The 13,747-nt window shown below is 32.7% G+C and overlaps 1 protein-coding gene across 1 annotated transcript in view; it reads right to left on the bottom strand.

The window, feature by feature from the left end:
* LOC143236103 (putative chitinase 10) overlaps window positions 1–4,368 on the bottom strand; it is a 40,594-nt gene extending 36,226 nt beyond the window's left edge. The window contains exons 1-4 of the mRNA XM_076474372.1: window positions 4,312–4,368; window positions 3,758–3,851; window positions 2,001–2,201; window positions 864–1,120 (exon numbers count right to left, since the gene is read on the bottom strand). Coding sequence (XP_076330487.1) covers window positions 864–1,120; window positions 2,001–2,201; window positions 3,758–3,836 — 537 coding nt within the window. The 5' untranslated portion in view covers window positions 3,837–3,851; window positions 4,312–4,368. The remainder of the gene's footprint in view (window positions 1–863; window positions 1,121–2,000; window positions 2,202–3,757; window positions 3,852–4,311) is intronic.
* Between the last annotated feature and the right edge of the window lie 9,379 nt (window positions 4,369–13,747).

A 13,747-nucleotide genomic window follows, 5' to 3' on the forward strand; every position in this document is an offset into this window, starting at 1 on the left:
AAATATGGTTATTTTCGTTTTTTCACGTCAATTCTGTTCAATATTCTACACATACAATTTATTTTAACTATAAATGATTAAACCTACTCTCTTGTCAGAAATTCAGCGGTAAGATTGAGGGCTTATAATGATAAAATTGGAAGTTGTATTTTTGCAGTAGACACAGCACAGACAGCTCGTTGTATTGCCATGTGCTTGAAACAAATAGACTATGCCGATACACCACAACAAAAAAACTGTATAAAGGCATGTTGATAGATTTCTTGATTTTTTAAAAAATCATATTCACATACGTATTTTTTCCCTTTATACACATGAAATGTTTCTTGAGTTTATATTTTTTTCATTTCGTAACAGAAAATAGTTTAAAAGACCATAAAATGCAAGCAACATTTTCAAGTTTAAAAAACGTCTTCAACGTTTCACTTGCCGCAGCTTTTGTTAATTCATCGGTAAGCTTGTTCTAATTAACAATCATGATTTTAGTTGTAGTCACTAAACTATGTGCTTTAAAAAAGAGTGTTTCTTTGTTAAAATAAAACATATTGGAATCTACAAGTTAGTGAAATGAGTTAATCATCATAAAATCGTAAATAAAGTAATAACGGCAACTGCTCAAAATTTACATGGTAACAGTTTGTTGTATGGCCTGATTAATAAAAATCATGTATGAATTAATTACTACTATCTACACAAAGACAACTCTGTGATAGTTCGTTGTATGGTCTGAATTATCATTTCCAAAAAATGATCATTTTACAATATATATGTAAGCAGTTGTTCAGTGAATAGTGTTTTAGAAACAGAATTATGAACTAAACACAAACGTGCATTATACGTTTGTCACGCGAAAGAAGTTTTACCTTGAGTAGAATAACAAAGTTCTCTTTATCTTCTGGAATGCCACCACGGTTTGCAGGATACTCCCAGTCCATATCTAATCCGTCGAAGCCGTGTTTCAGTAGAAACTTTACACAGCTAACTACAAATTTCCTTCTTTGAGCAGGATTCCGTGCCATATTGGAATATTTTATTGGATTTTCATTCCAGCCCCCGATTGCCAAGATGGTTTTCAATTGGGGATTAATTTTTTTTAAGCTATTAAATCTTCTATATGCACCTACAAGTTAAAAAAGGCAAATAAACAGTCGTAACTCCTAATAAAATTTTTATTTTTAAGTTTGTCACCTTTTTTTTCTTTTTTAAATAACATATTAAAAAAGATGGTTTAATAAACTATCAGTTCTAGGTTGAATTTAGGTGTTTGGAAATTTTTGTTATCTACGGTTATTTCGGATATGAAACATAGCTTAAAATAAATGTTTCTAATGATCATAAATCTCTTAAAGGCTTTAATATTAGAAAGCAGCAGTTTGTTAAGTAAAATGTAGAAACACCCGGACTATGATTCTAATTCTAATTTGTGTTTGTGTGTGTGTTTTTGTGTTTTTTTCTTGCAGCAAAAATCACACCGGGCTATTTGCTGTGTCCACCGAGAGGAACCGAGTATAATTTTAGTAAATGAATGTTGTACAAATTTAAAAATAAAGATCAACATAAAATTTGTTTATTGATTTTCAATTCAGAATCAAAAATGGTCACTAAAAACAATATTTTAGAACATTTTACAAAATGTTAATCTTATGGTGGATTCAAGAATGTATAGAAAACAAAACTAGTAACCTTTCTCGAATAAGTGATTCATTAATTTGAAACTATTTGCCTTTACTTGTTAACTTATGCTTTTGCTAAAAATATATTATATTTTAGTAGTTCCTAAATTGAAACATTAAATGTAGGGGCCAACATCAAAATTAACTGTCAATCCATTTGAAACCTAATAATTTCATGAGATAATATATTGTTTATTTTGTGATTCGTTGGAATAATCTTTATTCAGTTTTACATCTAGATGTGTGTGTGTGTGTGTACGTCTGAGTATAGCTAACTTATTATAAATTGGTAGAAACTATTACACATCACATTACAAATCCACTTACCTAATCCCCAGTTTTCTGCCAAATCTAAATAACTATCATAAGGGGCGATTTGATTGTTGTGGTCCAACTTAGCGAATCCATAGATGATGTGCGTACAGAGGAAGGGGTCGATATTTTCAATTTTATATTTTCCATCTCCCCAACGGTAATTGGCCCAACTTCCCAGGTAACATACTACCTTGTAAGGGTTATTGTTCACACCTGAAGAACAAAAATAAATAATAACGATATTAACTCTTATGGATAAAAAAATAACTTTAATGCATAGAAAGGCATTTACGAATAGCCAATTGAAATATAATATAAAAACACACTTTGAAACAACTTCAATAAATACGAAACTTTGATTGGTATTAAATATTTTTGTAGGGTTTTCTTTCCTGTAAAAACAGAGAAATCTAGATTCAAACCCACATTCTTTCTTGACCAATAGTTATTCTAATAGCTAAGTATATATAAAACCTCCAACACAGCAGTCTTTGGTTCTTATTATTTAAAAGATGAATACAAAGAGGTATGTGAAATGACTCCAGTTTTCACTTCTTTAGGAAAGTATGTAAGATTTCAATAGTCTTGTGATCAAATATTCAACATTTCTCACGTTGGATGTGATATAATGCATATTACACCTATTACATTAACTTTGAGAGAAAAATTAGAAATATTCTTAAGGTTCATACCACAAAATGAGCAAGTTAATTTCAAAAGGTGCATTATATTATATAAATCTGTATTACACGTAGTATAATACAACAATGGTACGTCTGTCTCTCAGAACGGCTGGTATGGGTATTAACACTTTTATTAATAAAGCAGAAAACAACGTTTCGACCTTCCTAGGTCATCTTCAGGTTAACAAAGAGAGAGTTTGCAACTGACCGTTGCCAGACACATGTTTTAGGGACGAGGGTATAAACGGGTACGGGTTATAGGGAACGTTGCAGTTAGATGTTTGGTTATTAATTAGTATAGGTATAAAAGTGTTCCTTTATATTGGTTTAATTTTGGTTTCAGTTGTTGTATAAGTAGGGCTTCTTTGATTTTGCTTTTGTTTCCCTACTTAATATCTGGGTGTTTTCTGTGGTTATGTTGTGTTTACTTGATTTGCAGCGTCCAATAACGTGTGAAGATGGTTTTTTTTTTCTGTTCTTTTAATCTAGTTTTCATTTTGCTGCTTGTTTCTTCAATATAGAAGTTGTGGCAGTTGTTGCATTGTATCATAAATTATATTAGTGTTGTGTTTGTCAGCGTAGTTTCTACATATTACGGACTTTAGTTTTACACCTGGTTTTTGAATAAATTTGGTGTTTACTGGAATGTTGTGTTTTGTTATAGGTTTTTCCAAGTGTTGGCTATGATTTCGCTGATGTGAATTTCTCGTCATAAAGAACGGTACGTCTGGGCTAAACTGTCTTGCATGAGAAAAAACATATTATAGCTATAAAGCGAATGAATAATTAAATATAGAGTTGTAAGGTATCACTACTTTCTGTTTCGTAGGTAAACTGTACTCGTTGTGTTTGATGTAATCTGTAATAAACTAATTTTCAAGGCTAACACATTAGCCATCTGTGATTTTAAACATTTCATAAATGTTGAACCATCTGAATCGATTGTATTTTAAACGTTTTTCATACACAATCTGGAGACAGATGCTGATTAGAGCCAAGATTGATGAAAAAGATGTAAAACATCGTATGTGACCTTCTGAATCTACCAACAGTGACATCAAGGATGTAAAAAGATGTTGTACATACCTTCCAAACTTCTGGACAAGGGGGTTCCTGATGCTGTCAGAACAAAGGCTAATGTAATAAAACATGTGACTGTTTTCATGGTCAAATATGAATGCTGAAAAGAAAATTATAAATCAATGAATTTCTTGTAGAAAATATTTATGAACCATAATATACATATATCAATCGTCCAAAGCAACATACGAATCATTCCTTTTATACTTCTGTCTTATATTAATATACGAGCATATTTAATCAGTAAATAAGTATGGCAGAGTTATAAGAAGCCAACGAATTTGGTGTCTTGAAATAAAACGTTACACATTCAAAGAGCGAGGATTTATATAATTAGTAATTAATGATGGGGAGTATACTAATAATTCATAATCGATTTATTACATCAGACTTTCATATATTTTTATTTAATTGTGTAAATAAGAAACAACAGAAATGGAGAAACTCACTTACAGAAAAATTCATTAATTTAAAACACGAATTTAAGATGTTTAGAAAATTTTAAACATTAATACTAATACTCTTTAGAAAAAATATATTACAATGAAAATCTAACTTACTATGGTAGAACGACGCTCAAATTCTTGACTTTAACACAAGTTGCTTCGTCGATTACAAAGGGTTTTAAATAGTTTTTGACTGTATTAAAGGTACTGGTATTGCGAGAAAACAGCGCAATCTTTTGACCTGTTGCATAAAAATGCAGTTGCGCCATTCAGGAGTCTAGTATTCTAACTAATCTGTAATTGACAAGCCATTTAGTTCGAATTACTCTCCATATTAATCAGTTCTTACCCTTATCAATAAAATTATACGCATACCCACGTTTTCGATAACTTCTTATTCTCAATGATAATTACAAAATCAAAACGGAAATGAAAAGTAGTTATGATCGATCTTTAGAAACTTTTGTACCATTCCTAGATATACAGCGATATTCAAACTATGTAAAGTGTCGTGAGGCAATCGTTATAATAACCCGAAGTAAAGGTACTTTGCTACAAAATTACGCTTTGGGTTTTGCTTCAAGAAAAAGGCATCGTGTCCCCATAACAAAAATGAAAAAAATTAAACATTAAATTGATACTAAAAGTATCACGATATACAAGACAATTTTATAAAGTTTTGCGCAAGAAATAACAACAGAAAAACAAAACGTTAATACTCAGTAATGCTTAAGCCTAGAGCTTTCATTTTCTAAGAATTAGCACTAGTTACTCATTTAGACAGTAAATGACTTCAGTAAAGAATAATGCACAACTATTAATAATTAACACTTAATTAGATGATTCATTGTAAACCCTCAAATGTTGTTCTCGTGTTGCATTATCTAAGAAAGAAATTTAATAGATCAAGAGAAATATCGTAATTTGTAAAGTTTTTGTGTTTGAAAAATGTAATGTTTCATTCTGCTTTAAGTATAGAGTGGTGTTAGATCAGCAAGTGTCATTTGAACTTTTGGTTGTTTAGTATTAGATGCTATTGTTTGACATGTGACTTGAACTTTTGGTTGTTCAACATCAAATGGTATCTTTAGGCATGTGACTTGAACTTTTGGTTGTTCAACATTAGATGGTATTGTTAGGCACGTGATGTGAACTTTTGGTTGTTCAACATTAGATGGTATTGTTAGGCACGTGATGTGAACTTTTGGTTGTTCAACATTAGATGGTATTGTTAGGCATGTGACTTGAACATTTGGTTGTTCAACATCAGACGATATTGTTAGGCTGTAGTAATACGTGTTGAAATGTGCGTTCTTTTTAATTATCCAAGTTATGTTATTGTCTTAGTTCGTACCAGTTACATTTATCGATTGTGCGGCAGTATGTTTGGGGTTAAGATCTCCTAAGATGAAGATGGAGAGTTAATACGACAAACGTCATTTGAAAAAAAATATGCATAAACGTTTTGTATATTAGGAGAGTAAAAGTTAAACATGTAAACATATAAGTTTAATTATCATAGCCCTTAACCCGTTACGTCGCTAGATTTTCAAGAGAGTGACAGATCTTTTTTTTCAGAAAATATGTCTAAAAATAAATCTGTCGTCTGATTTTTGAGTGTTGACAATTAGTTGTTTGTCGAATTTCGAATCTGAAAATGTTGTACATTCCGACTTACGTACTATGGATTGTTCGATTGGATATTCCTTTTTTATGTAATTTTATTGTATAATTTTTTTCCCAAAGTTTATAATGTTTATTCCTTATTTTCTAATGATTTTGCTCAAAATAAAATTAGAATTTCATGAAGAAAACATTTAATAATTTGTTCTGTCCAAATAACACTACGAAGATTTAAAGTTAGAACGAATGTTGATTATTAAAAAACAATAAAACTTCTTTCGTTCTTGACATTGTGATGCCCCCACCCCCACAGTGGCCTACCGGTACGTCTGGGGACATAAAACACTAAAAACCTAGTTTCGATACCAGTGGTGGACAGAACACTGATAGACCATTGTGTTTGCTTGTTTTCTTTAAACTTCGTGCAAATCCACACGAGGTCTACCTGCGCTGGCAGTTACAAATTTAACAGTGTAAGACTAGAGGAAAGGCAGCTAGTCATCATCACCCACTGTCAACTCTTGGTCTACTCTTTTATCAAAGAATAATGGGATTGAATGTCCCATTATAATGCCCCCACGGCTGAAAGGGCGAACATGTTTAGTGTGAAAGGGATTCGAACCTGCAACCCTCAGATTGCGAATAGAGCGCCATAATCTTCTGGCCATGCTGGGCCAAGCCTATTGTGTAACTTTGTGTTTAATAACAAATGACGAGGTACGTAGTGAAGCAAGGAATTTAGTTTCTATTGTAAAAAACTAAAGCTGTTGATAAGATGATAGAAATCTACTTGTTTAACAGGCCAGATAACATATTCTATAAACCTTTCTACTTGCTGGAAAAAAAAACAAAAAAACTGATAATGTTTCTAGTAATCTTATTTCTACTTTCCCAATTGAATTTGGAGTGTTTCTTTGTTTTTGTTAAGCGTAACGCTATACAATGTGCTACGTATGCTGTATCCATCACGGGTATCGAGACCAGGAGTTTTAGTATTGTAATCCTTCAGATTTACCGCTGAGCTACTGAAGGGCTATTTTGGAGACTATAACTGTAATTGTCAGATTTCTCTTATCATAAAACTTATTGGACATTTAAATTAAGAGAAAAGTTTATTAAGGTCTGAGTGTTGCAACAAATATTAATACAATAAAACTTCTTGTAGATAACGAGCGTTATATAGATTAGTGGTTTCAAAACCTTTTTAATGTGAAGTTTACTTGATGTTAAATACATAAATTTGAAGCCCTCCAACTTATACCTTTGGCATAATGATTGAAGAACAGTGCCGAGGTGAAAACTATAACATCTTATTTCAACGTAACTGTATCATTTAATTAATTCAACATAATTTTTATAGGATTATTCTTTATTTAGAATTAAAATTAATTCACTATCTTTGTTTTCGGCACATTTTTGTCAGCTCCCACTTTGGAAAACACTGATGTAGATGGCGTCACAGTAACAAAAGCTTGCGATAATTAGTTGCCTGTATTTTTGTAACATACTGTACTCTCCACTTAGCTTACAGTTTAGAATCGCAGTACGTAGACAATATCGCGGTATAGAATATATTACGTCACTTGTCGCAGCATCTATGGTTTAAGAAATGTTAAATACCATAATTATAATTATTATAAAATCACTAAGCACCAACTAGTTGTACAAAATATTAAAATGTGTGATAATGACACTTTTCTCATATCTCGTGCTAGATAGAATATTCGGTACCTGACCCTCGAAAGCAGATTTTCTCCTGGTACTTCGGTTTCCTCGGGCATCAAACTTTTTTAAAGACATTGAATAATTTTAGTCCACTCCCCCCTGAAGAGGGCAGTCAATTTATTTGTTTTCCTGAATTTCGCGCAAAGCTACACGAGGGCTATCTGCGCTTGCCGCTCCTAATTTAGTAGTGTAAGACCAGAGGATAGGCATCTAGTCATCACTATCCACCGCCACCTGTTGGGCTACTCTTTTATCAACAAATATTGACCGTCACATTATACGCCACCACGGCTGGAAGAGCAAGCTCATTTGTTGTGACGAGGATTCGAACCTGCAACTCTCAGAACACGAGTAGAACACTCTAACCAACTGGCCATACCAGGCCAAATCCTGAAGAACAAAGTCAAGAATATAACATTCGGCTTTGATTCTTGAAGACCAAAGGAAAAGTGTACTTTTATATTCAAGAATGATTTTAACCTCTCTTTTTTATTTTACATTTTTATTATTTTTCACCTTATGATTTGTTAAAAAAAAAACAGCAAGGTTCCATTCAATAACTTTTTTTTTGCCAAGTCAAACTTCGTTAAGGTTCGTCCGGAAGTCCTCGACATTTTTTTTACGTCATTCAATTCATAATTGCGTAAGACATCGGTCAAAGTAAAAGAATTCAAGTATCAACACTGTTGACGCGATACATACAAACATCACAGTGTTACTGAAAAACGATTGGGTTAATTCTCCTTTCATGTGACTACAAAACCTGCGTCATCAAAAAGCGAATGAAGTCCATTAAGCCAATCATAAGGTTGCAAAATCTGATACTGTGCAGATATGATGAACGGGTATAAAGTTGCGAAAGTTGCTACAAAAATATTTTTCAACATTTAATTTTGCTGTTTTTAAAGAAGTCTGTATGTTATGTGAAAGCAAAATTATAAACTGTGGTTAAGTTATATATATATATACAGTTTACATTTACTTTCGCAAACAAACATTATTTAGTAAGAAAAGTTAGTCCGGCATAGCCAGGTGGGTTAAGGCGTTCGACTCGTACTCTGAGGGTCGCGGGTTCGAGTCCCCGTCGCACCAAACATGCTCATCCATTCAGCCGTAGGTGCGTTATAATGTTACGGTCAATCCCACTATTCGTTGGCAAAAGAGTAGCCCAAGAGTTGGCGGTGATGATAGCAGCCTTCCCTCTAGTCTTACACTGCAAAATAAAGGACGGTTAGCGCAGATAGTCCTCATGTAGCTTTGCGCGAAATTCAAAAACAAATAATTATAGAGGTTAAATTATATTATTTTTTCTGAAGAATAGTTTAAACAGCGTTTTCTCTTTGTGGGGCCCGGCATGACCAAACGCGTTAAGGCGTGCGACTCGTAATCCGAGGGACGCGGGTTTGCGCCCGCGTCGCGCCAAACATGCTCGCCCTCCCAGCCGTGGGGGCGTTAGAATGTGACGGTTAATCCCACTATTCGTTGGTAAAAGAGTAGCCCAAGAGTTGGCGGTGGGTGATGATGACTAGCTGCCTTTCCTCTAGTCTTACACTGCTAAATTAGGGACGGCTAGCACAGATAGCCCTCGAGTAGCTTTGTGCGAAATTCAAAAACAAACAAACAAACAAATTCTCTTTGTGTAGAATCCGTATACATTTTTCTAAGGATTGTGTCTCTTCGAACTCATAAAAGTAATCAACTTCGCTTCCTTTGCTTTAGCTGATCTTCTAAACATAAGAGCTTATGGTTGTAATATCAAGTTAACCTCAAAGTCAAGGTTTATCGATGTTGGTTTGAAGATAAGAGAGAACAATGCTGTAGATAGGAAAAGCAAAAGGTTAGTGTTGCCTAGAAACCTTTGTTCGGTGTTTGTTTACAACTGGATATAACGAATACGTGACCTGGTTCTAGCTTTTGTTAAACAGAGCGCATGAATTTTTACAACTATCGCACCGTGAATATTAATAGTAATTGACGTATTTATTCGTATTAAACACAGAAGTATAAAAAATTAGCATTAACTTCTAAAATTAGTATAAGAAAATTGCCACTGGGAAATAAAAATGGCGATTCAAGAAACGTTCATGAATTTGAATCAGAAATTTAAAGAAACTAATTTGTGAAATATAATTCAAAGTAAGTTTGTTTTTAATTTCGCGCAAAGTTACTCGAGGGCTATTTGCGCTAGCCGTCCCTAATTTAGCAGAGTAAAACTAGAGGGAAGATAGTTAGTCATCACTACCCACCGCCAACTCTTGGGCTACTCTTTTACCAACGAATAGTGGGATAGACCGTTACATTATAACGTCCCCACGGCTGAAAGGGCGAGTATGTTTGGTGTGACGGAGATTCGAACCCGTAACCCTCAGATTACGAGTCGAGTGCTTTATCCACCTGGCATTGCTGGGCCTTTCAAAGTAATACACGTAATTTTCATTGTGGTATATTTTACTTATCAAAATTCTTTCAGTAAACCGACTTGATTTAAACTTGAATCTACGAATAATGTAAATATTCATTTTTTTTACCCTGTTTCATCAACTTGTACCACATACTGGTAGCAAAATGGATGCACTCCTCTTAATTTTAAGGAGCATTTGGAATTATGTTTTAACATAAATAAACGAATATCATATTCAGAGAAAATCAAGATGAGTGCAATTATTTTTGTTGTAATTTTTGAATTTACACTTGGTGCTAACTTTGACTTAATTCTTAGAAATAATTAAATAAAACAGTAGTGTTTAAAAAGTAATATTTGTAATTATCATTTTACAGTATATAACTCTCTCGGTTGTTGTACTATTGTAAAGGAAAAGTTTGTGTCAGTTTTGCTCAGATTGTCTTTACTAGAAGGAGATCTCACATTTAATACAAACATCTAATAATTCGGGATAAGACATGTCATGATATGCAGCTGCTATAATCCTAGTCGTGGCTGATCTCCAAGATGGAGAAGGTAAGATGTGCTTCTGGTTTAACCCCCTCTTGTTGTGGCTCAGCGATAAGTCTGGGGTAATACAAGTTCTGAAAATTGAGTTTCAATATTTGTGTGTGTGTGTGGAAGGGGGGATAACACAGTTAGCCCATTGTGTAGTTTTGTGCTCAACAATGGACACATTCTGGTTAAACACATCTATATATATATTGTCCAAAACGTTCTACACTACCATTACATTCCATGATATAACGTCCAAAATTTGTAACATAATGAGATATACAAATTCTCTCGTCTGTTTTTTATATTATCTTTTATTTTCAATAATTTAACTATGTTAAATTGTCTTACTTCAGAACTGACCATTAACTACGATATATATATTTCTTATTGGAGTATTTACATTATCATTCATTTCGGCAGTTATAATCTTTCTCTTTTCTATTCTCCTGAAACTTCTGGACGTTTAATACTTCGTAATTGTATAAAATACTACATGCGTTAAATCATATACTAAGAGTATATGATTTTTTTTTCTAATTTCAAAATTACAAAAAACAGACTTCTTGTGCAAATATGTGTATCTGATTTAATCTTTCGTATCCTATAGTGGCAAAACTTTTATTAAAAAGCTTTATTTAATTTTCTCTCGCTGAGAAACTTTATAATTTTAGATTTCTTTCTCTTAAGTTATTGTATCGTCATACCATAAATAATATGTTAATTTAATAATACAAGCTATTATTGCATTTTATGATTTTGATATACTACTACTTTCGCTAGTGGATATTTTAAAAATCATGGACAGTCAGAAACCCATAAAATAAAAACTTCAGAATTATTTTTGTGCGCGAGAAAAAAAGTCATAAAAGGAATCACACTGCCACTTGTAAAAAACACCATCTGTTTCGAAATCAGTTTTCCATTTCTGCGCGGCGTAAGTATGAATACATTTGTTAGAAGACCAGGTCAATGTGAAGAACATAAATACAAAAATAAATGAAATGTGTTTACATTCTGATCCTCCAGTTATATCTATGTACAGTAAAACAATGAAATGTGTTTACATTGTGATCCTCCAACTATATGTATGCACATTAAAACATTGAACTGCGTTTACATTGTGATCCTCCAACTGTATGTACAGCGAAACACTGAAATGTATTTACACTGCGATCCTTCAGCTGTATGTACAATAATACATTGAAATGTGTTTACATTGAGATACTCCAGATGTATGCACAATACATTGTGATCTTCCAACTGTATACACAATAATACATTGAAATGTTTACATTGAGATACTCCAGATGTATGTACAATACATTGTGATCTTCCAACTGTATGCACAATAATACATTGAAATATGTTTACATTGTGATCCTTCTACTGTATGTACAGTAAAACATTGAGATGCGTTTCCATTGTGATCCTCCAGCTGTATGTACATTGAAACACTGAAATGTATTTACACTGCGATCCTTCAGCTGTATGTACAATAATACATTGAAATGTGTTTACATTGAGATACTCCAGATGTATGCACAATACATTGTGATCTTCCAACTGTATACACAATAATACATTGAAATGTTTACATTGAGATACTCCAGATGTATGTACAATACATTGTGATCTTCCAACTGTATGCACAATAATACATTGAAATATGTTTACATTGTGATCCTTCTACTGTATGTACAGTAAAACATTGAGATGCGTTTCCATTGTGATCCTCCAGCTGTATGTACATTGAAACACTGAAATGTATTTACACTGTGATCCTCCAGCTGTAGGTACAGTAGAACGTTGAAATGTTATTCTCCAAAGTAGACGTTTACTAGTGGAAAATATTCAAATACCAGCAAATGTGTTCTGAAGAAAGTGTTTCTTTACAAAATTTGGACATTGTAATTGAAGACGTATTAGTAGTAACCCACACACGTTTATTCTCACTAATTATCCAATTACATTAATAACGTCATTGGAACTAAAATAACTAATATTTCCTATAATCAAAGAAATCCAAACCTTTCCTTTGATGTTTTGGTAATTCAGGAGTTAGCCAATCGTTTTCACCTATTTATCTGTGACCACAAAGAATTTTAAATTCTGAAAGCTTGTCTTTCCTTTTCAAACCATTTCGCACCTGTTGCACAATTTCTCTTCGCTTCTTTGTGGATATGTTTAATTGTTAAATACCCAGGAGGGTCAGGTGCACAAGCCCTCTTCCTCCACCCCTAGTTACTAGTAAGAATTTGTTGTTGTTGTAGTGGTTTTAGTCCAGAGTATCCCACAGTACATGTCCATGTCGGCTACTAGTAAGAATTTGTTGTTGTTGTAGTGGTTTTGGTCCAGAGTATCCCACAGTACATGTCCATGTATTGTCTTGATACCTACCTTTTTTCCCTTTATTCCTATTTTTTTCCTCTTTTATTAAATTTATAATTTTTTTTACTTTCATTCCATTTTTATTTTATTTGTGTGTGTGTGTATATATATTTCCACTTGTATATATAATCTTTTTTTTTTCTTTTTCCATGTATATTTATCGGAAAAATAAACTAATAATAATAAAAAATAAAATAAAGAGAGAAAAACAAAAAATGAAATACTAGTTTTAAATGTCTAGTGCATGGTGGCCAGCTTGATTTATATTTCTTAAATATATATTCATTGGAGAGAGGTACTTAGGACTATGTTCATCATGTACGTAGTATCTGTCGAGATCACATAATAAATCATTTTTATGCCAATTTTTATCAAAATAATTTAGTGTATTATGTAAGACTCTTACAGATACTGTCTCTAAGTTTGCATACTTGTGCATGAATGTGGATGAAGTACTAGGTGGTACTTTATAGGGTGAAGTTAAAACTGAATTTTGTATTTTTTGTAGTTTGTGTAACTGTTTTTGTGTTATGTTTATCCGGGCAGGAGATGCGTATTCTATTACAGGTTTAATGTATGTTTTGTAGATTTTTATTATATTATCAGGTGATGTATCTTGATTTTTACCTGAAAGACTTCTTGCATAATTTGCTATTTTCCAGATTCTAATTAGTATATTGTTTGTATGCTGTATCCACGTTAATTTGGTATCATAAGTTAATCCTAAAAATTTAGCAGAAGTAGCAGTCTGTAAAAGCGATCCGTTCATGTATAACTTGGGTGGATCTTTTTTCAGTTTATTTAATCTGGTGAATAGTATTACTTGGGTTTTCGGAATATTTATTTTTGTTCTATATTTCTGGCAGTATTTTT

Source organism: Tachypleus tridentatus, chromosome 13, assembly GCF_004210375.1.
Source record: "Tachypleus tridentatus isolate NWPU-2018 chromosome 13, ASM421037v1, whole genome shotgun sequence".
In the NCBI taxonomy this organism is placed as follows: Eukaryota; Metazoa; Arthropoda; class Merostomata; order Xiphosura; family Limulidae; genus Tachypleus; species Tachypleus tridentatus.